We start from the raw sequence: 26,329 nt of genomic DNA, 5'->3' as shown, positions 1-26,329 counted from the left end.
TCAAAGTGGATCCAAGTCACAAGCAATATTTTATTGCATTTGCATTTAATGTGGGTGAGGTTAGGAATGTGTTTATGTGTAACTTACAGGCAAAGCAAGTCAATTTGTGATCTTCAACAGCTAATTCTGATTAATTATTTAGCATCTATTTCTGTGATATTATTCCCAAAATAAAGTCTTGTGGCAGAACAGGTCATACATATACATGTTGAATAATATAAAAAAAGAAGGCCCGTACAAAGTGCTAAGAAACCAGCATTTTTGTGGGACTAATCAAGTAAAGCAAAAGCAGAATAAAGACACTTTTTTTTCTTATACATTTTTTTTTTTATTTCTGTTCATAGTTTTGTTCTTTATTTTTAGAAGTACGCTTGAATTATTGGCGATATATTTATATGCTCCCTGGACTTTGATTTGAGTGATACACGCCCCTTCAATCATCCCACTATACATACTTTTTTCATTAGTTTTTCGGGAAAATAACACATAGTGTTTAAGTGAAATATTTAGATTAATCTTTGGTTTTCAAAAATGTCGAATTTGTACTTTCAGTTGTATTAAAATGACAAAATTATACCTTAAAATATATAACAATGCTACAAATATTTTTTTTATTGATTTTTTACTAATGCTAATTCTGTTACAAGAAAAATCCAAAACCAATATCCAAACCCTCAAATTCTCAAATTTGAAATAAAAATAACCCTAAATCGAAATAGATTAATAAAACTCAGACTTTTCAAGAGATGATTTCCTTCTATATTCGAATTGCAATTCTGAGTCCTAGATTTTATGGTCGAATCAATTATTTTGATGACTATAGACTGTCGATTTTTACTCATTTTCTCTGTTTTTATTCTCCATGATCCAATGATTGTTGTTTGTTTTTTTTTTCTTTTTTAAATGAATTATATATAGTGGTACGAATAAGGGTAAAATGAGATTTACATATAAATATTAGAGCCAATATCAATGAAAAATCAATAATAAAAAAAGAATATATGTGACACTGTTATCTATTTAATGGTGTAAATTCGTCATTTTAGTTAAACAAAGGGTATAACTCGACATTTTTAAAAACTAAATGTTAAATTCGACATTTCACTAAAATAAAGGGTATATATGTATTATTTTCTCAAGTGTTTCTTTGCATATTTTACATAAACTATTCAAAACTTATGAGAGAGAGAGAGGGAGAGAGATTTAATGTATTGTTTAAAGATTTTATACTGTCTCAAAACCTTGCTGTTTTGCTCGAAAACTAGAAATTCTATTTATTTTCCTAATTAAATAGTTTGGAATGACTTTTTTTTCTATTTTTTTTTAATAAATGTGATTTGTAGTATGGCCAAATATCTAAATTTTTACTAATGAAAACATATATTTTGATATCATGGACATAAATTTTTAGACAAATTTTAAACGTTTAATTTGAATTCTTTTAAATTTACTTTAATTTAATTAATATTACATCAAAAAATTATACAACAATATATAAGTCAACACATATTCTAACTAACAAAACCAAAATTAGATCATACAAAATATAAGATTAGCGAGTCAATGATGCATAAATATAGATCCTAAAATATAACATATACTAAGTTCGGGCTAAATATGTGATTTTCTTATAACAAAAGGGGTATATTGTATACAAAATGATAGTTGAAGAAGTACATGACATTCAAATTAAAGTTTAGGGGGGCATAGGTATATAAAGAGAGAAAAAGAAAATCCCAGTTTTTATCTTTTTTAACATGAAAAAAGCTGATCATTTTGTAATTGTGTCTGCGCTCAAATGGTTGGACAGAATGAATTGGTCCTTTCACTCTCTCAAGTCTAAATGATGCTCTCCAAATGAATTATTAGACATATCACGACAATAAACACCTAAAATCCAGATACTTAAAATAAATTTAAAAAAAAAAAAAAAAAAAAAAAAAAAAAAACTAGAAGAGGATTTTCATGGGTCGTTTGAAAGTCGCCGGAATATACTGCAAGAATCGTGAATAAGCAATAAAGCAGTGAAAGCTGGTGAACTGGATTTTAATCACTAAAATAAACTAACTCTCAAGTCAACACCCCAAAAACATATGGTGTAGGATATAGAAAGTAATTCAAGGAAGAAAAAAATTATAGGTGCTTTCAATGTTTGACTTCAATGATACAAGATTGCAAAACATCAAGAATAAATTGAAGAAGATCTTCAGGAGTAGAGACCCGGGAACTACTGTGAGCTCTTAGGGATTCGGGAGAAACATGATCACATGTCCATTCATCGTACAAGATCAAACTATTGATTTGTTCCGAAACCGAGCAAAGTTTAAGGAACCGAGGGTCGTCTAGAATTTCCTGGATATCCAAGCTCACCCCAATATTTCTACTCAGTCCTTCCATGGATTTCATCTGGATCGCAACGTTTCTAATAGATACTAGGTTAGATCGAAGATGATCGAAGGTCTTTCGAAACATGCTCGGTAGATGGGAAACTTGGATCGCGTTGGCTAAGCATATACGTGCCAGGAAGATAAAGAAGTCACGGAAATTCATGCCTGTTTCACAAGAAATCGGGGACATCCAATGACTGACAACTGGTGCACCGAATTTGAATCGTGCCAGAAAAATATCTTTGTATCTTGTCCCACAAGGCACAGTTGGAAATCCCAAATTTTCATCTATTTTAACAGATTAGCTATTTTTTATTTCTTTATTAATGGTCATCGTACATATTGTGATTTACCTGTGTTGGCAGCGAGATTTCGCTGGCAGAGATCTTCGAAGTCGTCACCAGATATATCCTTGATGTCTTCTATGTATTCTTTTGCCTCATTATAATCACGTAGTAGAAGATCCCACTATAAGAAAACAATATCCTGTTATAATAGTACGAAGACACAAATTTAAAATAAAAATGAAAATTGCTTGGAGAGTTGTCTTGGCAAGCTGTAATTTTATTTTTTTTTTTTTTTTTTTTTTGGGCCCGGAGAGGAGACTTGGCAAGCTATACTTACCACCCAATGAAGGTTATGGCGGTTGAACCAGTTGTGGTTTATGGAGAGAGTGTCTTCCTGAAAGAAAATTTATGTATATGTTGATCACTGTATAATAACATCGTCTCTATGAAAAACAATCGAGTTTCGACAGTTAAAAGACGCTTAAGTGGAATATCGATAATTAGCCCGACCGCTGAAATAGGCTATGAAACTGCCAATCCTGCTTATAAGTTACACGCTTGAAAAGAATCACTAATGAAGTTATGATTCGTTTCTGTACATATGAACTCGGGTTCAACAACTCTGTGATGAGCGAAAGATTATTGCTGGTCAATTCACCGCCTCTACAATTCGTACAGATTTACCCCGAGGAAAAATAGAAGTACCAGATTATGAACTTGATGATACCATCCACTGGGCACGAAGATTACTTCATTTGGTTCTTGAATGCACTCCAACCAGACAGCCTGCACTTTATTATACAAGTGCATGAATATCAACAAGTAGAAACTATAATCAAACTTGTATAAACTTTGTACAGTTGATTCATACCTCCTTAAAACCTGGAAACTTTGTTTCGCTAACGTCGTCAAAGATACTATACACACAGTTCTTCGTGTTCCTGACAAAGGACGCATAGGTGTTGAAGGGATTAATAGGAACCGAGAAAAAACCAATATCTTTACACCCACCTTAATACCCATGAAGGAAATCAAATAACGCAACGTTAATTGTAAATAAGCACACCCTTCAAAAACTGTTTCTTGATCCCCGTATCATTATTTGATCCCAAGAGAATATGTTTTTTAGGTCCCTTTTATGCAACTTTTAACTTCTGTAATTAGTAGAGTAGAACTTATCACATACAACGGCTAAAACATTATATTTAAAATCACAATATTTTTTTTTCGACTTTCAGACTACTTGAGTGCGAGATTTGCTATCATACCTGTCGAAAATACATTGCTTTTGAGAAGGAGACAATAAGAGCCAGCGCTTCTTTCCACACACATTCGCCGACCAACTATACGACATGAATACATCGGAATGGAGCGGAGTCCAAGATCCTAAACAGCATTAAAAGCAAGGTTGTTAATGAGAAATAATTAAAATGCCATCTAATAAAGACCAAGAAAAGTAAATTTTGGCTCAGACCTTTCTCTCCCATGTAAACAAAACGATAGTCGGAGCAGCTTATATCATTATTCTCATGCATACTGTAGTTATCGAGATACGTGTTGAGCCAATCGTCGCAGAAGAACCGTGGAGTTGTGTAAGCTATATATTCGGGGTACTCCTGGGATTAGATTGCATTTGCATTTCACTTGACAAAACATACGACAAGGAATGGTGTGAAGAAAAATAAACGCATTTCCTTACAAAACAAGTAGATTTTTTTTGTGGTGATTTTCAGTAATGATAAGCTAAAACCCGTTTACTTGACACAAAAACATGAAGACGCTAATACAATGGAAAACTCTATGAACATTTCTATTTATTTGTTTATTTTAATCCAAAATGTACCTTTACGAAATGCCAGTCCTTCAGATATAGCACGGACTTGTCTCTTCCGACCTCGTTCGAAGAATCACCACGATCAGAACCATCGACCGAGCTCCGATCCCAATGGTGAATGAGCTTGGAAACAGACATTTCAATCCTCTTCTGATCGGTGAACTCTCTGGTCTCACAATCGGCAACCTACGTTCATCGCAGGGGATGAAAGATATCAAGACAGCTATGATTCAAGCTAATGTTTCGGAATTGATAAAAAAAAAAATAAACCCTGACAGTTTTTCAGAGTACAAGGATTTGATCAATTAGTAATTAATTTTTTCATTTTTGTTAAGTGCGTTATCAATCAAATGAGCGCAAAAGCGAATGTATTTCAAGTGTACGACGATTTGGAGCCTCTGGGACAATCAATCGACAACTAATTTTTATAACATGACATTTTCAAGAGCTCTTAATACTGGCATATGGTTCTACCAATGAGAAAATACCTGGACTTTGGATTTTCCGAAATTGGAGGAGAAGAATTGGAGGTCAGGGTTTCCGTTAACGGTGACCCAGTCGGAGCAAGCTCTCCAATCGTCCATCAGAGCTGTAAGGACAACAGGCTTATTCTTTGCCATATATCTCTCAACGAATTCTCTGTAACTCAGTTCCTTCCCATTTATCTTCTCCACTTGACCTTCGATCTTCATTCTCATCGCTCTCTCTCTCTCTCTCTCTCTCTCTCAGTTGAGAATCAAACGAGTAGAGAGAGCGAACAAGAAGAGAAGCACCAGAAGCATACAACGACTTGTCGTCTGAGAAGAAAACGACAGAAAATACGAAGAAATACCATTTTTCAAAAAAAAAAAAAAAATTAATAATAATAATTAATAAAATACCCATTTTCTCATTTCGTAGAGAGTGAAAATTAGCCAATCAATTCGTGTTGTCAGTGAAATAACCAAATTTACATTGTTAAATATATATATATTGATACTGTTATTAAATTTTTCGACGATTTCTATAAACAATTCATCATTTCAAAAATTTAAGCATTGAGTCAAAAAAATATTAAAACATCATACTTGCACATTTTGCAAATTCATCCATTTTAATTGACTTTTTACCTATTATATCCTTGTAAAAATGGCATTAGCTGTCTCTACTTCTAGAACGATAGACGTCTATGTCTCTTTCATGTTTTTTCTTCTAGCTATGTGTGACGACCCGACTTTTCGGACCGTCTTACTCATTTTACTTTTTAAAACTTTAGAAAATTTGAGGTAATTTTTTTTTTAAACATAACTTTGAATATAAAGATTGAAAACTCATGAACTAAAAATAAATTTTCATTTAAAAACTTGATGGACGAAAAAACTAAAAAATCAAAGTTGCATAATCGAAAATTAAAACAAAAAATATGATTGAAAATAATATCATAAATAAAATAATAACCTTTAACGGAATTGAAATGCATAACTTAAATCATGAAAAATAAAACATTGGGTTTGGATTATTTAAAAACTGAAAGCAAATCGGAAGTCTTTTTATTTTTCGTACTTCAGAGGCATATACAAAATATGCTCAGATTATTTAATAAAAATCAAGAGTATAAGAAAGCAATATCTAGTCTTTTTAAAAACAAAAATTGTTTTGGAACGATTCTGCGCATTGTTTGGAATTTATTCCAAATATATTTTGTGTGCATCCGAAAATTCTAAAATTTGGACTAGATATCAAAAACATATAGAACTAGGTCGTGCACAAAAATTAGATCAAAAAGAATTTTTTAGGTATATAAAACAAAACGTTTTATTGTAAAAAGAATCAGGGCGAATACAAGTCTGTGCACTGATCGTAATATAATCAGAAATATTATTTATAGTATGAAAATATTTTTCGATCACAGATTTAAAAAGAAGACATGTAAAACTAGCGTTTCCAAAAAGAATCAACGCAAAATCATAATTTTTGAAGCTATAGTAAACGTTTTAAAGTCTGAAAATCGGAAATAGGTCAGAACAGCGAATTAGGTTTGCGCACTGATTTGAAAATAATCGGAAAATATTCTATATTTCATAAAAATATTTTTCGATTAAGGATTTAGATAGAAGACATTTAAATATAACTTTTCTAAAAAGAATCGATTAAAAAAAACGAGTTGTGAAACTACGGTAAGCGTTTTAAGAAACTATTTTTAAAAGACAAAACCATAGAAATCAAAGAAGAACAACCTAAAGAGAATACATTGATGATTGAAGAGAGAAACTCGATTTATAAAACCTTTAGAGTCTGAAAGATGATAGATTTTTGGGTATTGAGTGGTTGTTTTTTTTTTTTTTTTTGATGAAGAAGAAAGAGATAGAAAGGAAAAAGGGGAAAGATCAGAGCTATATATAAAGATTTGGAAAATACCTAGCGTCTACACATATTTTTTTTTATTGTTATTAGGGGTATATATATATACCTACGCTAGCTTTCAGCCCAATAGAATCGTTCAGCGTGAACAACTAATAACATGGAATTTTATGCGAAGATATGTATATACGTATATTTATCTATGCACATATATATACATATACATAGCAACACGTATACAACTACTGTTAGCACTATATATATCTCAATAATATATAATCAGTATCAAATATATTATACTATCTTATCTGTGTTATTATCATAATATATATTATTATATGTGTGCACCTTTTATTTATATATATATATATATATATATATATATATGTATGTATATATATATATGTATGTATAAATAATCCATAAATGATATACGTATTGGAATTTAAAAAAAAAATACTCTAATTTATCTTTACTTGGTAACATTTTTGGGGTTTTAGAATCTCCCCTATTTATTGAAATTTTCGTCCCGAAAATTAGAAAAGTCGAGAAGAACGTAAAAATTCTTACTTGGAGATACTAATATTCTCTGAAAAGATCGGGATATCGTATTTTCATGTCTTCTTCATGTTCCCAAGTAGCTTCTTTTATCTTGTGATTCCGCCATAGCACTTTTACCAAAGGAATCACCTTGTTCCTCAAAATTTTCTCTTCGCGATCGAGGATCTGGACAGGTTTCTCTTCATACGTCAAGTCTTCGAACTTCGATGAGCTCTTGAATTAAGTCGTGCATTGGGTCGGGCAGGTACTTTTTGAGCATCGAGACATGAAACACATTGTGCACCGATGCTAACTCGGGATTCAGGGCTAGACGGTAGGCTACCTTTCAAATTCTTTCTATGATCTCGAAATGACCAATGTACCTCGGGCTCAATTTTCCCTTCTTGCCGAACGTCATCACACCCTTGAGAGGTGCTACCTTCAAGAACACCAAATCTCCGACTTGAAATTCCAGTGACCGCATTCTCTTATCGGCGTAGCTTTTTTGTCGACTTTGGGCAGTTCTCATTCGCTCATGAATTTTCTTGATAGTCTTTGTTGTCTCTCGGATAAAATATGTCTTCTCGAGACTACTTTCTCCAGCTTCAAGCCAGTGAATTGGAGATCGACATTTTCTCCCATAGAGAGCTTCATACGGTGCAACGCCGATTGAGGCTTGGTAGCTGTTGTTGTATGAGAATTCAATAAGTGGCAGCCTCTTACTCCAACTCCCACCAAAATCCATGACACATGCCCTTAGCATATCCTCCAGGGTCTGAATCGTCCTTTCGGATTGGCCATCCGTTTGGGGGTGAAAAGCGGTGCTAAACTTTAATTGCGATCCCATCGACTTTTGCACGCACCTCCAGAAGTTAGAAGTGAAGCGACCATCGCTATATGAGATGAGGGATAGAGGAACGCCATGCAGTCTCACTACGTTATTCACGTATAACTCGGCCAACTTCTCCACGGAGTACGTGACCTTCATCGGGATGAACCTAGCAGACTTGGTTAAACGGTCCACCACTACCCAGATAGCATCATAACCATCAACCATCTTAGGTAATCTAACCACCAAATCCATTATGATTTGTTCCCACTTCCATTCAGGAACTTCGATTGGCTGTAATTCTCCAGCTGGTCGTTGATGTTCGGCCTTCACTTTTTGGCAGGTAAGACATTTAACTCACAAACTTTGCAACGTCGCCCTTCATTCCGTTTTACCAGAAATGTTCTCGGAGGCCTTGATACATCTTCATGGAACATAGGTGGACTGAATACGGTGTCTCATGTGCTTCGGTAAGAATTTGCCTTCGTAACTCATCTTCGTTGGGTGCACAAATCCTTCCATCGAAAAAGAGTACATCATTCTCCAACATGGAAAATTTTGAATCTTGGTTTTCCAACGCATCGTCTTTCAACTTTGACATCTCTGGATCACGTAATTCACAAGTACAAAAAACAGCATTGGGTGCGACTTTTTTCGCACCTAAAGGTCGAAAGTCGCACCCATTGATACCTTTAGGTGCGACTTTAGGTGCGACAAAGTCGCACCCGACAGTTCGCACCTAAAGGTCATGGGTGCGACTAGTCGCACCCGATGGTCATGATTTTTAGGTGCGACTTTTAGGTGCGGATATTCGCACCCATATTCGCACCCATAAGTCAGAAAAAATGTGCGAAAAAGTCCGCGGGAAGGCCATTGGGTGCGACTAGTCGCACCCAAAGACTTGGCGGGTAGGCCAACGGGTGCGACTAGTCGCACCCGATTGCCTTCGCGCCAAGTCTTTGGGTGCGACTAGTCGCACCCAATGGCCTTCGCGCCAAGTCTTTGGGTGCGACTAGTCGCACCCGTTGGCCTACCCGCCAAATTTATAGGTGCGCCTAGTCGCACCCGATAGTTGTTTTTAAGTTTTTTTATTTATTTATTATTTAATATTTATTAATTAGAAATTCATTAATTACGAATTCTATAATTGTAATCAAATAACTAAATAGTTTATTAATTAGAAAATTCATTAATTAATATTTATAATCATAATAAAAACTAACCATTTGTTGTTCGATTACAATAATTATTATAATGTACGACAAATAATTAAAATAATGTTCATTCTTTTCCCTTTCCTTTTCCTCTGTTTGTAAACCAATCCTTGAACATTTTACTCCCTCTTCCGCCAAATCTTCCTCCAGAACTGCTGCTACCTCCTCGTCCACTTCCGCTCGTACGCTCACTGCCGCTCGTACGCTCTCGCTGGTAATTTGCTGAACCTGGCGGCGTCGTCTGAGCATCTGCCATTGAAACTGATGGCGGCGTTGTCTGATGCATAGGGTGCATCTGAGGCGACGGCGTCGTCTGAGGCATCTGTGGCATCATGCCGGGCGACATCTGAGGCATCTGTGGCATCGTGCCGGACGACATCTGAGGCAATGGCGAAAACTGTTGCGTGAACGCGAACATTTGTCGCTGCATCTCCTCCATCTGTTGTTGTTGTGCCGCCATAGCGAGTTGTTGTGCCGCCACCTGAGCTTGGAGCTCGCCAACCACTGGATCTGGAACGCGGCACCGCGACGAGCCTGAGCCTGACGACGAGCTTTCGTCCTGAGCCTGAGCAATAGCCCAAGATGTTCTCGGGACCGTTGGACCTATTCCAACGTACCAATCTTGACGGTTCCCGAGAATTTCTAGCATCGCATGCTCCTCTGCGGCGTCCTGGTCAAAGACTACGCCTTGCTCTTCTGCTTGTCGCTGAAGATCCGCCAGTAGAGTCACTATCCGCGCCTTTACACATAAAAAAATTATTAAAAATTAATTATTATGTAAGTAACGTACTCTTAATTATAACATATGACTTACATGTGCTCGTCTCGCCCAATCTGTCGTCCATTCACCTTTTCTATTATGGTGTTTTTTCTCCCACGTCGTTAACGCGGAGCCCAAAGTCCCATCATCCTTACTCTGTAATTGTTATGAAAATATAAGTACTGAATTTATTTCAAATTAAGTACTTCAAAATTAGAATAACTTACGTTCAAATGACGATGAGCCAAGAAAGAAAGAGATCCTTGAGTCGACCTCGTCTTCTTCTTCTTCGAATTCTCCTTGTTGCGAGTAGATTTTTTCTGCAAATAATTAATTTTGTCATTATTCAATCTGATAAAGATATTGTGATTTATTACAATCATACATTACGTACCTTCCAATCGTCAGTCGCGAACTCGTCTACCACCGCCTCCCAATCCTCTTTCTTATATCCCGGTGGTGTTTCCACCTTAGCGTTTTCTGTGCTCCCACAAAACTCCAATCTGAACTTCTCTGATAGCTTGGACTTCTGGTTGCGTCGCCTGATCTTGGCATTCCGAATGATAGCCTGATCAATCGTATTCTGAAAGCAATCCGCAGGCAGATCCTCGCCGGTGTCAAGATCCGTGTACACAAATCTGAACTCGGAATGAAGTGCGCTCAAAATAGCAGCCAACATATGTGGCGTCACTTCACTCCAATCACGAGTCGTAGGCGGGATATGTGCTTTCACCAAAGCACTGAGTCGGTTGTTAAATAGTCCAACCTTTTTATTTTCTTTCCTTATCTCTTGATAGAATGTTTGGTTTATTGGGTCCCACTTGACCACCTTCGCACCCGGTACACCCTGTGTTGCTCGCGCCGACGTCGAGCCGGTTGTTGGTCCCCTTGATTTCTTAGGACCTTGGGAATCAGGTTCCTGTGGCGGACCTTGAGAATCCGGTCTCTGTGGCGAATCTCCACCAGAACCTGAAGCGGTCGACATCCTATAAAATGAAAACAACATTTGTAAATTGACATCGTATAAAATAAAACAACATTTGTGAACATACATCACAAAACAAAAGGAAACAACATCATACAAAAACGTGGGTGACACCACGGATATATTTGATTATAAAACATCACATATGGCGGAGGAAAACCGTGGTTACATAGATAGTTCTCATTCATCGTCATCACTACCTATATCAACATCAACATCAACATCAACATCAACATCTTCTCCCTAAAAAACGATGCATTCCTCATGATCATCATCGTCTTCCTCACCATCGTCAACGATATTTACTAGCTCAGCATCTTCGATTTCATGTCGATGATTCAGACGATCGATGTTTGAAAATTCTATTGTCAACGGAATCGAGGCTGAGGTGGTGGGGTCGACTTCAGGAACGTCCCAAATCCCTCGATGATTGCATTCCTGAACGATTTCCCAGTTACCACCTAAAACAAGATCTTTGATGTAAAAGACTTGTTTCGCTTGAATTGCGAGTATGTACGGCTCCTCTCTAAACCACTGTTTCGCGGTAAAAGCACTCGTTTCTCCAGTAGTCTTATCGTTGTGAACTAGTCGCCGAGAATCGTGCTTGTCACCGTACCATATACATTTGAATAATACAACACGACAGTCGTACCTATAATTCAGCACTATGACGTCTTCCATACGACCGTAGTAAGTGAAATCATCCACAGGCACACATACACCGCTATTTTGAGTGACTCGTTGATTATCGCGACGATGAGTAATGAACTTCACGCCGTTAACAAAGCAGCATGGATATTGATAAGCGACTTGAAGGGAACCGATAGAAAGCGAGTAGATCTCGTCAGACACGTAAGAGCCACTAGCTTTCATTTCAAAAATCTGGTTATTACGAAACAAAGTATTGGTTAGCACTTGTGTGTTTATAAAAAACCGGGTTATTGTGTTATTACCTTGTTCGCAAACCAATCTTTGAATCCCTTTCTATGCTCCGCTTCAATATCGCGAACTCCAGATTTGTTCAGGAAATCCAAATGCTCGCTGTTGCATGTTTAAAACATTGCGTAAAGAAAATACAACAATGAAATTCGTTTCAACTCTTCAACCACAGGCTGCAAAAAAACGTCCATGTCTTTTCCTGGTGAATGGGGCCCCGGGATCAGAAGCGTTAGCATCAGGTACTCTTTCTTCATGCACAACCAAGGCGGCAAGTTGTACGTCGTAAATACTACAGGCCACATGCTGTATGATAGGCTCATATCCCCAAACGGGTTGAATCCATCCGCAGCTAGCCCAAGCCGCACGTTCCGAGGCTCTGCAGCAAAACCTGGGTATCTCTTGTCCAAATTCTTCCACGCGGTACCATCAGCAGGATGTCGTAGAACGCCAGCTTCCCTGACGCGATCTCTTTCGTGCCACTCCATATGAAGCGCCGTGTGTCGAGATGCGTACAGTCGCTTCAATCGATCTTTCAAGGGAAAATATCGCAATATCTTCTGCGGTATCTTCTTACCAGTTGGCTTCCATCTACTCTCGTTACATATCGGACACACGTCGACGTTCGCGAGATGTTTTCGGAATAGGACACAGTCATTAATGCACGCGTCGATCATCTCGTATCCCATGCCAAAACGCTTCAGCTTCTCTTTTGCCTCGTAGTGCTTCTCCGGTATTCGATTACCGGCTGGATGAGACTTCCTCAAAAGCTGCAGCAGTTCTGTGAACGACTTGTTCGTCCAATGGTTCGTGACTTTAAGGTGCATCAACTGAACCAAGAATGACAACGACGAAAACTCCTTGCATCCAGGGTACAATTCCGCTTCCAACTCAGCGAACAAGTCTTCCACTTGCTCCTCCGCACGCACATCGCTCGGAGCCGGCTCCGTAACACCATCGAAATCCTCGTGATCTCTTATATCCTCCACAGCAGCATGTATTCCTCCTACTCCTCTCTGGGTTGTTTCTCCGATGGGGACTTCTTCAAGATGACCAACGGAACGCACGACCTCGCCATGATGATACCATTCTGTGTAGCCCGGGGTAAACCCTTTGTTTAGCAGATGATGCCTTACAACCCCAATGTCGTGCCATCTCACGTTGTTGCAAGGCTTGCATGGACATCGATATTCGTAATTATCGTTCGGAAATCTTCTTGCAGCGCGGATAAATTCATTAACTCCGAGTTTATACTGCAAGGACAACCGATTGTTCTCGGTGATCCAATCTCTACTTGGATTGGACATTGATTTCGCTAAACGAAATGAAAAAAGAACAATTATTAAGAGTTGTTGCTAAGTGACGATGACGAATGAAGTCGATTACTTATTGCTACGGGACGAAGATCAATGAATGAAGATGAGATTGATTACTTATTGCTACGGGACGAAGATCAATGAATGAAGATGAGATTATGAATTTTATGTTATTTGAGAATAATATGCTAGAAACTCAATCTAAAATTCGGCAGAGTTTCCCCTATAATACTAACAAACCAAAAACCTGCAAACTCATTTAAAAGCATATACAAATCATCTAAAACTATCATAATAATCAACTAAACCCTAAACAGAACCTCCGTGGCTCGTTTACAACAAACTAACTAATTATATCAACTTAAATTAATTCAAACATAACATATGTTAATTCAATCCAAACATATCATTTACTAAATCACAAACCTAAGCATGTTACTATACAATCTAAACATGTTATTAAATTAATTCAAATTAACATTACTAAAATTAACATAACATTTGTTAATTCAATCCAAACATATCATTTACTAAATCACAAACCTAAGCATTTTATTATACAATCTATACATGTTATTAAATTAATTCAAATTAACATTACTAAAATTAACATAACATTTGTTAATTCAATCCAAACATATAATTTACTAAATCACAAACCTAAGCATTTTACTATACAATCTAAACATGTTATCAAATTAATTCAAATTAACATTACTAAAATTAACATAACATTTACAATATAACATTACTAACTAAACTAAAATGTCTAATTAACATTTCAAATTAAGTAAACTAATGATATCATTTACAATTTACTAATGTTATTAAGTAATAATTTCAAATTACAATTTACATATAAAACTAACCTAACTAAACTAAACTGGCTATCTAATTAACTTTCTAATTAATTAGAGTACATATAAGAATATAAATAAATGAACTAACCTCTTGAAGAGCCGATGAACAAGGACGGTGGCTTGAGGCTGTGAGCGACGGAGCAACGGAAAAAAGCTCGGGGTTGCGGTGAGGCGTGCTCGGACGAAGCAAAAGAGGCTGTCGGAGTGGGACTGTCTCGCAGCGAGAGGCACCGAGAGCCTGTTTTGGGCAGCGAGGCTCGGCATCGGGAGCCTTTTTTGGTAGGGGAGATCGTCTTTCTCGGGGGTTGTCCCGTAAAACTGTTTTCAAGGTGTTTTTGGATAGTCTCGAGGTTGAGACACCGAGGGACTAGCTAGGCTGAGACAACAAGAGACGGGACAAAGAGTTAAATTGAGAGGAAGAGAGAGAGAGAGAGAGAGAGAGAGAGAGAGAGAGAGAGAGAGAGAGAGAGATTACCGGCTGGAACTGAGAGCAGCGTCGACGGAGAGAAGCGCGGAGAAGGCTCTGCACCACACCGGAGCTGGGTCGTGGAGACTATGACTCGGTCTCGATCTTCAGCCGGGACACGCGAAGGGTGATGGGTGAAGACTGTGACTCGGCTCGTCTCTGTTGATGTACGTCCGTGCCTTTGTGGCGGCGAGAGGTTGGAGGTTGGAGTGGTGGCTGCGACGGGGTGGGAGATAGAGAGGGCAGTGGCGCGGTGGTCCTCGTGACGGAGGCTGAGAGAGAGAGGGTCGTGGCGGCGGTCGGAGGAGCGTAGTGGTGGCGGCGGCGACGGGGTGGTGGCGGCGACGGGGTGGGAGAGAAGGAGAGAGTCGGAGACAGAGAGATAGAGGCGCAAAGGTTTTTTTTGGGCGAATAGGTTTTTTTGGGTGTTTGAATGAAAACCCATCGAGCATGCTTTATATATAAAGACTTTTAAATTTGGGTGCGACTTTGTCGCACCCAATGACACCTTTTCTTAGTCGCACCCAATGACCTGTGTCAGTGGTTTCGGGTGCGACAAAGTCGCACCCAATGACATTTTGTAAAAAAGGGGGAAGTTTTGGCCGCCGAAAATTTTTAGGACATTTAGGTGCGACTTAGTCGCACCTATAACTTTGGAGACAGTATTGGGTGCGACTAAGTCGCACCCAATAGTAGTACCACACTATTGGGTGCGACTAGTCGCACCCAAATTCAAAAAATTTCCCGAAAATTTTCCAGCGCTTAATTGATTTTTGGGTCCGACTATTCGCACCTGAAAGTCTTTTTGGTGCGACTTTTAGGTGCGAATAGTCGCACCCAAAAGTCAACCGCACCGGAAAACTGTATTTGTAGTAGTGATTGCGCTTATTTGATCCTCTAAAAAAGATCTGACTGCAAGGTCATATTGGCTAATCCTCGAGTGACAATTTCAACTCCCAAATTGTTGATTTCATCAGTGAGTTGAGAAGATAGTGCTCGCATCATCGATAGCCTATCCTCATCCTTCTTACTTAAGGCATCTGCTATCACATTTGCCTTTCTGGGGTGGTAATGGATACCACAATCGTAGTCCTTAACCAATTCTAGCCACCTTTTTTGCCTCATGTTCAACTCCTTTTGGGTGAAAATATACTTTAAGCTTTTATTATCGGTAAATATCTCACACCGAACACCATACAAGTAGTGTCTCCAAATCTTGAGGGCAAAAACCATTGCGGCTAACTCTAAATCATGAGTAGGATAATTCATCTCATGATTTTTGAGTTGTCGTGACGCATAAGTCACTACTTTGCCATTTTGCATTAACACATCACTCAGACCTGTCTTTGATGCATCGCTGTAGATAGACAAAGGTTCTCCACTTTCAGTAACTATAAGGATTGGCGCGGTGGTGAGTCTTTCTTCGTGAAGGCGGTGAGTGGAGCAGCTAATGTAGAAAACCCTTCAACAAATCTTCTATAGTAGTCTGCTAATCCCAGAAAACTTCTGATCTCTGTCACACTTCGAGATTTTTTCCAACCATTAACGAATTGTATCTTGGAATGGTCAACGGAGATCTCATCCTTAGAAACCACGTGACCAAGAAAATGTACTTTATCTAGCCGAAACTCACACTTTGAGAACTTGGCATATAGTTGATGTCGTCTCAATATCTGTAGTGCAACTCGTAGGTGCTCTTCGTGATCTTCGACACTCTTAGAGTAAATCAGAATGTCATCAATGAAGACAATTACAAATTTATCCAAGACTTCGCTAAAGATCTTATTCATCATATCCATGAATGCTGCTGGGGCATTAGTGAGTCCAAAAGGCATGACCATGAACTCGTAATGACCGTAGCGGGTGCGAAAAGCAGTCTTTGGAATGTCGCCCTCCTTGACTCGTAATTGATGATAGCCAGATCGCAAGTCAATCTTCGCGAATATATTTGCTCCCTTGAGTTGTTCAAACAAGTCATCAATCCTAGGAAGCGGATACTTGTTCTTGACGGTAACCTTGTTAAGTTCTCTATAGTCGACGCACATGCGGAAAGATCTATCCTTCTTCTTCACGAATAAAACCGGTGCTCCCCATGGTGAATGACTTGGGTGAATGAATCATTTATCCAACAACTCTTGAAGTTGTGTTTGTAGTTCCTTGAGTTCAGCTGGTGCCATTCGGTAGGGGCCTTAGAGATCGGTCTCGTACCAGGTAGTAATTCAATCCCAAAAGAAATCTCACGCTCTGGAGCTAAGCCTGGTAATTCTTCAGTAAAATATCTACATAATCCCTCACCACTGGCACGTCGTTAGGAGTTGCTTCTACATCCTTAGTCTTGTCCACAACTGATGCTAGGAATCCATAGCAACCTTTACTTAGCAATCTTCTAGCTTGTAATACAGACACCATCATCTTCTCCTTCTTGAGCGGTATTCCCGTGAAAGTGAATCCTCTTCCCAAAGTTGGTTTGAAGGTCACCCTCTTTCTTCGATAATCAATTACCGTATTATTCTCTTCCAGAAAATCAATTCCCAAAATGGCATCAAAATCTTTCATCTCTAAGACGATAAAATCGATCTTTAACTCATGACCACTAATTATGTCGGTACTCTTTTTAAACAGTACTCTGATAATAGGACATCGCTGGACGGTAATGTTGTCCTGAAAAATTTCCTACTATTGTCTAATTTCTTAGCTAGCTCTAACGAAATAAAGCAATGCGTAGCACCAGAGTCAAACAATACTAGAGCGTCAAAATGAGCTATAGGAAGCTGACCTACTACCACATTCGAAGAGCTGGTTAGAGCGGCAGTGTTGGTGTAAGTGTAGATGCGACCTTGAGGTGGCGGTATGGTCTGAGTTGTTGGCGGTGCTTCTTGTTGACCCTGAAAAATCTGTGGCCCTTCGATGGCAGCTTGCATGAAGTTGAGTCGTCCATCCAAGTTGTGCTGCTGATACTGTCCATTCTAAGAGGAATTTGATATCGGACAATCTTTGAGAAAGTGACCAGGCTGATCATACTTGAAACATGTCATGGTTCCCTTCTGGCACTCTATATGATGCATCTTTCCACAAGTCTTGCATACTCGAAAGTTCGTTCCCTCTACATTGACCTTGCTATTGGCGTTACCATCATTTCCAGGATGGTTTCTTTTCTTTCCATTCTCATTCCATTGGGCTTGTGCCTTGAAGCCTTGACTGTTTTTTATTTTCCTGATTGGTTTGGCTTCCTGTTGTCGAGTCCTATGTTTTGACTTTTCTCCTCTTTTTGAGCCTTGTAAAACTAGGTTTGTTCCTCCTTTACTTGGATCAAGTGGTACTCAGCTCGCATGGCACGTTCGAGGCAGTCTGCGACAGTGGTAGATGTCTGACTTCCACTATCAATGGCTAAGGCCAATTCCGGTTGGAACATTCTCATAATCCTCATAACTCTTTCTATCTCTGTTGGAACCAAGTGAGGACACAGTCTAGCCAATTGATTGAACTTACTAACAGCTTCAGTCACAGTCATCGTCCCTTGCTTCAGCTCCGCAAACTCCTTCTGCTGAGTGTTCATCGCTCGCATGTTGAAATACTTATTGTTGAACTCCTCAATGAATTCCTCCCAAGACATAGCGCGTGTGTCTCTTCTAGCTGCTACTGTCTCCCACTAGTATCGTGCATCCTTCTTCAGAACAAAAGACGAGCATATGACCTTCTCAATTTCTGAGATATTCATGAAGTTGAAGATCTTCTTCATCTCTGACGTCCACTCATAACCACTAAAGGATCAGTCAATCCTTCAAAATCTGGAGCTCTCATCCTTCTGAACCTGTCGAAAAGATCATCTGCCACAACAACTTGGCCCATCTGAGGTACGCCCTGAGGTGTTGGTGGTGCTTGTTGATCCTCTCCCACATTTCCATTCACTTGGGGGAGGTGGTTCCTCAAGTCTTGTATCTCCACTTCTTGGGCTTCGATACGTTGCAGCAATGCAGTAACGAGTACCGCAAGATCTAGTTGGGCCGCTGGTAGAGGTGCGGGGACTGGACCGTTGGGATTCTCTGTTGCTCCCTGTTGTTCGAGAAACGGAGCGGCATGATGAGCATCTTGCACTGGGACATCAGCGGTAACTCTGCCTCTTCATCTACCTCGGCCTCGTGGCCTGCCTCTACCTCGTCCACGAGCAGCTTGAACGTTTTCCATCTAAGTAAAAAATACGACTAAGTTATAAAAAAAAAGTGCTAACTTACTTGAGTAGGTTCGTTGCTCTGATACCAACTGTGACGACCCGACTTTTCGGACTGTCTTACTTATCTTACTTTTTAAAACTTTAGAAAATTTGAGGTAATTTTTTTTAAAACATAACTTGGAATATAAAGATTGAAAACTTATGAGCTAAAAATAAATTTTCATTTAAAAACTTGATGAACAAAAAAACTAAAAAATCAAAGTTGCATAATCGAAAATTAAAACATAAAATATGATTGAAAATAATATCATAAATAAAATCATAAACTTTAACGGAATTGAAATGCATACTTTAAACCATGAAAAATAAAACCTTGGGTTTGGATTATTTAAAAACTTAAAGCAAAGCAGAAGTCTTTAATTTTTCGTAAACGGCAACCATAACCTAACCCTCTCACTATCGCCGCCGCTGATCCACCCTCCTCACTTGTTCATATGTTGTTTACCTACAACACGAATGTATATACATAGACTGAGCTAACGCTCATCGAGAATAACTATAACTCACAAAACATAAGCAATAAAATAAAAATGCATGAACCTGTTATTAGTATTTTAAATTTAACCGTGACATGAGATACCCTATTAAAAGTCTATCGTATTTTAATTCGGGGGTCCCTAGAGTAGCCGTACCGATTTCAATGTACACTTACGAAACGAACCATGGGGCTGCGACCTCCCATAGAACACCCCGTCACATACATAAACGTATGAGGAACTCTCTATGTGAGCCCGTAATTCGGCTCGAGAAATTCCTCTAATTACCTCCGTAGTTCGAGGCAGTACGACTCTCTTGCTTACTTAACTTATTAATCGTCAACATAAGATATAAACATACATGTTAACATAGCTAGAAAAAATAAGACGTGCTATAGATATTCTAATACACAGCATAAGATAACATAAACTAACATATCGTCATGTCATATAATATCAAACAAATTCCAAAAAATCACACACACAAAAATTCACATAAAACATAAATACTTCAGATCACATAATACTTAATATATTTTTTAACTAATCTGTGTTGCTATGAGATATTCTCACCTTTGTTTCGGACAATACGACGGTTGGTCGTGGACTGCTCGGGAAAACTAGACGGCACGGGAAAGCTAAGCGGCTCAGAACCTAACCGACGGGAAAATTATTAAGCTTCTGTTAAAAAGTTCTAAGGATAACTAAGGTTCTGGAAATTTCTGAATTTCGGCTGAAGGTGTAAAATTACGAAAATACCCTTAGGGTCGATAAAATAATTTTTTGAAAAAATAAATCTATAAAAATTACTATAAAAGAAACATGATATATTTGGAACACTTCGTACTTCAGAGGCATATACAAAATATGCTCATATTATTTAATAAAAATTAAAAGTATACGAAAGCAATATTTAATCATTTTAAAAACAAACACTGTTTTGGAACGATTCTGCGGACTGTTTGGAATTTATTCCAAATATATTTTGTGTGCATCCAAAAATTCTAAAATTTGGACTGGATACCAAAAATATATAGAACTAGGTCGTGTACCAAAATTAGGTCAAAAAGAATTTTGTAGGTATATAAACAAGACGTTTTGTTGTAAAAGTAATCAGGGCGAATACAAGTCTGTGCACTCATCATAATATAATCAGAAAATATTATTTATAGTATGAAAATATTTTTTTTATTACAGTTTTAAAAGAAGACATGTAAAACTAGCCTTTCCAAAAAGAATCAATGGAAAATCATAATTTTTTAATCTACAGTAAACGTTTTAAAGTCTGAAAATTGGAAATAGGCCAGACCAGCGAATTAGGTATGTACACTGATTTGAAAATAATCGGAAAATATTCTATATTTCATAAAAATATTTTTCGATTAAGGATTTAGATAGAAGACATTTAAATCTAGGTTTTTCAAAAATAATCGATTAAAAAAACGAGTTTGGAATTACGGTAAGCGTTTTAAGAAACGATTTTTAAAAGAAAAAACCCCAGAAATCAAAGAAGAACAATCTAAAGAGAATACCTTGATGATTGAAGAGAGAAACTCGATTCGTAAAACCTTTAGAGTCTGAAAGATGATAGATTTTTGGGTATTGGGTGGTTAGGTTTTTATTTTTAATTTTATTTTTATTTTGTATGGTTGAAGAAGAAAGAGATAAAGGGGAAAAAGAGGAAAGATCAGAGCTATTTATAAATATTTGGCAAAACCCTAGCGTCTACACATATTTTTCTTTTATATTATTATCAAGAGTGTATATATATATATATATATATATATATATATATATATATATATATATATATATATATATATATATATACACACACATACCTACGCTAGCTTTCAGCCCTAAAGAATCGTTCAGGCGTGAACAACTAACTAACATGGAATTTTATGCGAAGATATGTATATACGTATCTGTATCTATGCACACACACATATATATATATATATATATATATATATATACATATACATAGCAACACGTATACAACTACTGTTAGCACTATATATAGCTTAATAATATATAACCAGTATCAAATATATTATACTATCTTATCTATAATATGTTATTATCATATAATATATATTATTATATGCGTGCACCTTTTATTTATATATATATATATATATATATATATATATATATAATCCATAAATAATATACGTATTGCAATTTAAAAAAATACTCTAATTTATCTTTACTTGGTAACATTTTTTGGGTTTCACACTATGCCCCACATTTACATGGGAAATGGACGCGGTTGTCCCAATTTTTAGAAGGCGGGCATCTATACCCCGTTTCATATATTATCTTAACCAATGCCCATTTTCGTGTGTTAACTATGGGACATTCTTAAGTGAAAATTGGAAAGAGGCATAGAAGCCTATCAATTGATGCCATTTTTCATTTTACATATACTTTTAGACTAATAATTATCGTTTATTTGACAACAAACTTGGAATGGGTATAAACTTGGAATGGATTCTCCACTGTTTGAGCGATAGGCTTTTATGTCTCATCCCAAGTTTATTTCCAAATCAATGCACCTTTCAGTGTTAAATTATATGTAAATGTAGGATATTATTAGAAGGAATGGATACAAAAGCCTACCATTATAAAAGAAAATACTTTTAATGTAATTTTTCTAAAAAATTGCCTACTAATGTTACTAAAAAAAATGACCTAATTTATTTTCACAAAATTAGGAAAATAGTCAACTTAAACGTTTGACATTGTTAAATAGTCAGTTTGGTAAATCTTAGGTAAATAGCAACTTTCAGACGTAAATTTTAAGTAAATAGTCAACGTTTAGTATCTGAAAGTGGCTATTTACCTAAGATTTAGGTCTGAAAGTGCCTATGTACTTAAGATTTACCAAATGTTGGCTATTTAGCAATGTCAAATGTTTAAGTTGACTATTTTCTTAATGAACCCATTTATTTTTTAGAAAGTGTTGTTTTAATTCCGTCATTTTCAGTTTAGGTGTGCAAAATTTTCCACGTTCTTTTTCTTGGCGACGTGAAACTCTTTAAAAGATGAGTTGACAAATTATACATCTATGTGGCCAGGGACAAATCCAAAATTTGATGGGATCAAGGATACAAAAATTTAAGTAAAAATTAGATAATATAATCATAAAAAAAAATTGATGATACGATTAAAGATACAAAAATTTAAGTAAAAATTTGATGTCATAGTTGATCTAAACTTTTATTAAGAAAACAGCAAAAAAAATTTAATTTATAAAGCAAATTGACAAGTTTTTTGAGTTTTTATAAAAGCAAAATAGCCAAATAATGTCTATTTAACAAAAAAATTTATTTTTTTAATAAATTTAATTCGTTTTAGTTGACTATTTAGCTTAAATATATATCCTTAATTTAATAGATAATTAATGCCTAAATATAAATTATCAAATGAAATAAATCGATTATAAAAATTATTATTGAGGTTAGGATGTAATTATTTTTAAAATAAAATTGCGTGGGTATTATATTTTAAAATAAGTTTGGAGATTTGAGGTTATAATATGTAATTATTTTTGTACAGTGAGTTATGGAGAGGAACTATGTTTTATAAAGGTTGAACTCCACCTGGCTTGTCCAGCATATAATACAAGTCAGCATACTTAAACAAAGATTTAGTTTTAAAAAGAAATTAATAATTAGACGAATTTTTTCTATTATATTAGAAGATTTTATACAACTTTTGTGACTATGATTGTCATAAGACATATTTGTCACTAAATGCAATTTTTCTATTATATGCTTGTCATAAAAGTAGAAGAAAAAAAAACTATTGCATGGATAATTGGGATATAATCATTTTTTAGAGTAATCCAACTTTCTTATACTTCTTTTAAGAAAAATAGCTTCATTTAAGCCACATGAAACGTTAAAATTATATTTTAGCCGACGTTTCAACATTTTTTACAAACTAGCCAAATTAATGACATGGCAATGAATCTATTTTTTGTTTCCCAATTTTATCCTTATTAATTATTTATTTCGAAATTGTTAAAAAAAACATTGCAATGATACATTACATGTCCAGTTATATATTAAAGCTCGTGAAGGAAGCTAAACGTCATCTTTCTAAAAATCAATCTTTAATACACGGCATATACATGAATATTCAAAAGAGAGAGAGAGAGAGAGAGAGAGAGAGAGAGAGAGAAGCGAAGGAAATTTAAAAAAGTGAGAGAGGGAGAGATGTTCTTTCTTTTACCAGATCTCAAATTCATGCAATCCACGAGTTCCTAGAGACCTCGTCCTTTCTTTCCTAAATCTCAAGGGTTTTGAATCGATCCGATCCATCATCCTGCTCTGATTCCTAAATTCTTTTGGACTCTAAAGATTGGATTTTAAAATTTTTTACGACCGATCTTAGCCAAGGAAGCGGTCAAGAATTTGTTGCGGATGTTTGATTCGATGCGCGAAGCAACATTACTAATCACGGACGAGAACTTCAACAAGAATTCCAGCTCTTGCTTTCATCAAAGTCGTTGCTCTCATAAATATTGTGAGTGAATATGTGAGACCTATTACTCTTTTTTTTGTCAGCTTATTTTTTGTTTTTGTATTGCTATGTTTGGTTGTTTGGATTTCGGAATGTGCACAAAAATGTCAAGAAATTTGTGTTCATTTGTGCTAATGTATGTTAATTTCGATATATTTATGTCCGTTGCTTAAATTTTGGACAAATTGAGAATGCGTACAAAGATCTCAAGAATAAAATTGTGTTTATTTGTGTTAAAGTATATGTAAATTTGTGTTAATGTCGGTATATATATATGTTAATTTATGTAAATGCTGGTAAATCTATTACAGAAACGCAGCTCGAGATTGTGACGATCCGACTTTTCGGACCGTCTTACTTATCTTACTTTTTAAACTTTAGAAAATTCTTTAGAAAACTTGGAGGAATTTTTTTTTTTTTAAAACACATCGAATCAAGGTGAACTAATATTTTGAAGATCTTAAAAAGAAACAAAGGGATTTAAGAAAAATATGAAGATTGCATATTGAACACTTCATGAGAAGTACTTAACCAAAATTGAAAATACGAACTTAAAACCAAACATAGCAGCAAAAATATTAAAACATAATCCGTAATCTAAATCTCAACAAAATTAGAAAACTCTTTGAAACTTCGAAGTAAATAAAAATAAAAACCTTTAAAAATTATTTCTTAAAACTCGTAGCGGAAGACTTATTTCTTAATAACGAAAACAAAACTTTAAACCTTATTTCTTAATAACTTGTAGCGGAAGACTTAATTCGTGAATGGAAACCATGACCCAACCCTCTCACTATCGACGCCGCTAGTCCGCCCTGCTCAGTTCCTTGTAAGATGTTTACCTACAACACAGACGTATATTTTTTTTCGAAGAGATGAGCTTACGCTCAGCGAGAATAATATAAAGCTCACAAAATAAAATAATGCAATGCATGAACCGGTTATTAGTATTTTAAACTAATTGATGACTTGATCTTTCTTTTCTTGTTTCTATCAACTTTTAGTTCGGGGTGCCCCTAGGGTAGTCATACCTATTTCAGTGATCACTTTAGAGACGAAGATATGTGGTTGCAAGGTCCCACACTTCGCTCTATCTTATAAACATATTAGGGCCTCGGCCCGAGAAATTTCCCCATTTGAGCCCGTAAGTCGGCTCGAGAAATTCTCCTTAATACCTCCGTAGCTCGAGGCGGTACGACTCCCTTGCTTATCTTTATCTTTTCACTTTTTTATTTTCGTGACATGCATGAAAGACGTATGACATAAAATATACATGATAACATGACTAGAGATAAAAACATGATATAGGTATTCTAATTTATAACATATCATCACATAACATACCATACCATATCATATCATTCACATAACTTACCATACCATATCATATCAGAAACTCATCATATCATAACGTATCATTCATAATTTATCATATCATATCATACCATATACATATGTCAACAATCACATAATAACAATAAACAAAAATTATTAACTCATTCAGATCATATACTTATCGTATTTTATTTTGAACTAATCTGTGTTGCAGTGAGATTATTCTCACCTGGATATCGGAAGTTACGATCGTAGATCGTCGAAGGAAAATGACGCTCAAAACGACTTGGAACCTAATCGAGATAAAAGACTTCTGGGATCAACTTAGGAAAAGATTCAAGACAAACTTTTGGTTCTGGAAATTTTCAGAAACGACTTTCAAAGTGAAATTACCAAAATACCCTTGGCTATTAGGGTTTCGGTGAAAAACTAAAACTCTGAGAAAACTTTTGTAAAAATTCCAGTACGTATAAAATATAATTTTGATCACTTTTTGTAAAGGAACCACGGTCAAAAACAATTTGTAACTATTTATTAAAAATAAAATAAGATGCAACAATTTGACTAAAAAAAACTTGTAAAAACCAATCTGCGCATCATTTCCAAAATTCTTATACCGTAAAAATTTTTTTATTGACACTTAAAATAAATTACATATTTAGAAAAACAACACATAGTACTAAACATTGCAAAAACTTTCGAATAAAAATAATTAACGAACAATTCACAATAACTGTCTCAAAAAAAATTTCTAAAATTTGATCAAAACTGTAAAACTGGTACGCGCACTAATCGAACTTTATTCAGAAAATATTTTTTTGTTTGATAAAAATATTATTCAGTTGAACATTTAAACAGAATACATCTAGATCTAGCATTTCCAAGAAGAAATAACGCAAAATAATAAATATTAAAACCGTAGTAAGCGTATTAAAACGATTTTGATAGACAGACTACTAAGAACGAAAAGATAAACATCATAGTGGGAATACCTTTTTTT

At 36.1% G+C, this 26,329-nt stretch overlaps 1 protein-coding gene across 1 annotated transcript; it reads right to left on the bottom strand.

Moving 5' to 3' along the window:
- Nucleotides 1–2,099: 2,099 nt before the first annotated feature.
- On the bottom strand, nucleotides 2,100–5,284 carry LOC149383538 (2-oxoglutarate (2OG) and Fe(II)-dependent oxygenase superfamily protein). Its single transcript, XM_089628187.1, has 9 exons — nucleotides 4,997–5,284; nucleotides 4,518–4,694; nucleotides 4,149–4,290; nucleotides 3,943–4,060; nucleotides 3,546–3,615; nucleotides 3,380–3,460; nucleotides 3,012–3,068; nucleotides 2,741–2,855; nucleotides 2,100–2,552 (listed from the first exon to the last, which is right to left on the bottom strand). Exons 1-9 carry the CDS (start codon nucleotides 5,204–5,206, stop codon nucleotides 2,146–2,148), a joined length of 1,377 nt encoding a protein of 458 aa, XP_089484313.1. The 5' UTR covers nucleotides 5,207–5,284; the 3' UTR covers nucleotides 2,100–2,145.
- Between the last annotated feature and the right edge of the window lie 21,045 nt (nucleotides 5,285–26,329).

Source organism: Urtica dioica, chromosome 10 (genome assembly GCF_054948205.1).
Source record: "Urtica dioica subsp. dioica isolate 48M chromosome 10, U.dioica_male_clone48M_v1_H2, whole genome shotgun sequence".
Lineage (NCBI taxonomy): Eukaryota > Viridiplantae > Streptophyta > Magnoliopsida > Rosales > Urticaceae > Urtica > Urtica dioica.
Note: the sequence above shows the minus strand (reverse complement) of the source record. Positions and strands in the feature narration are given on the sequence as shown.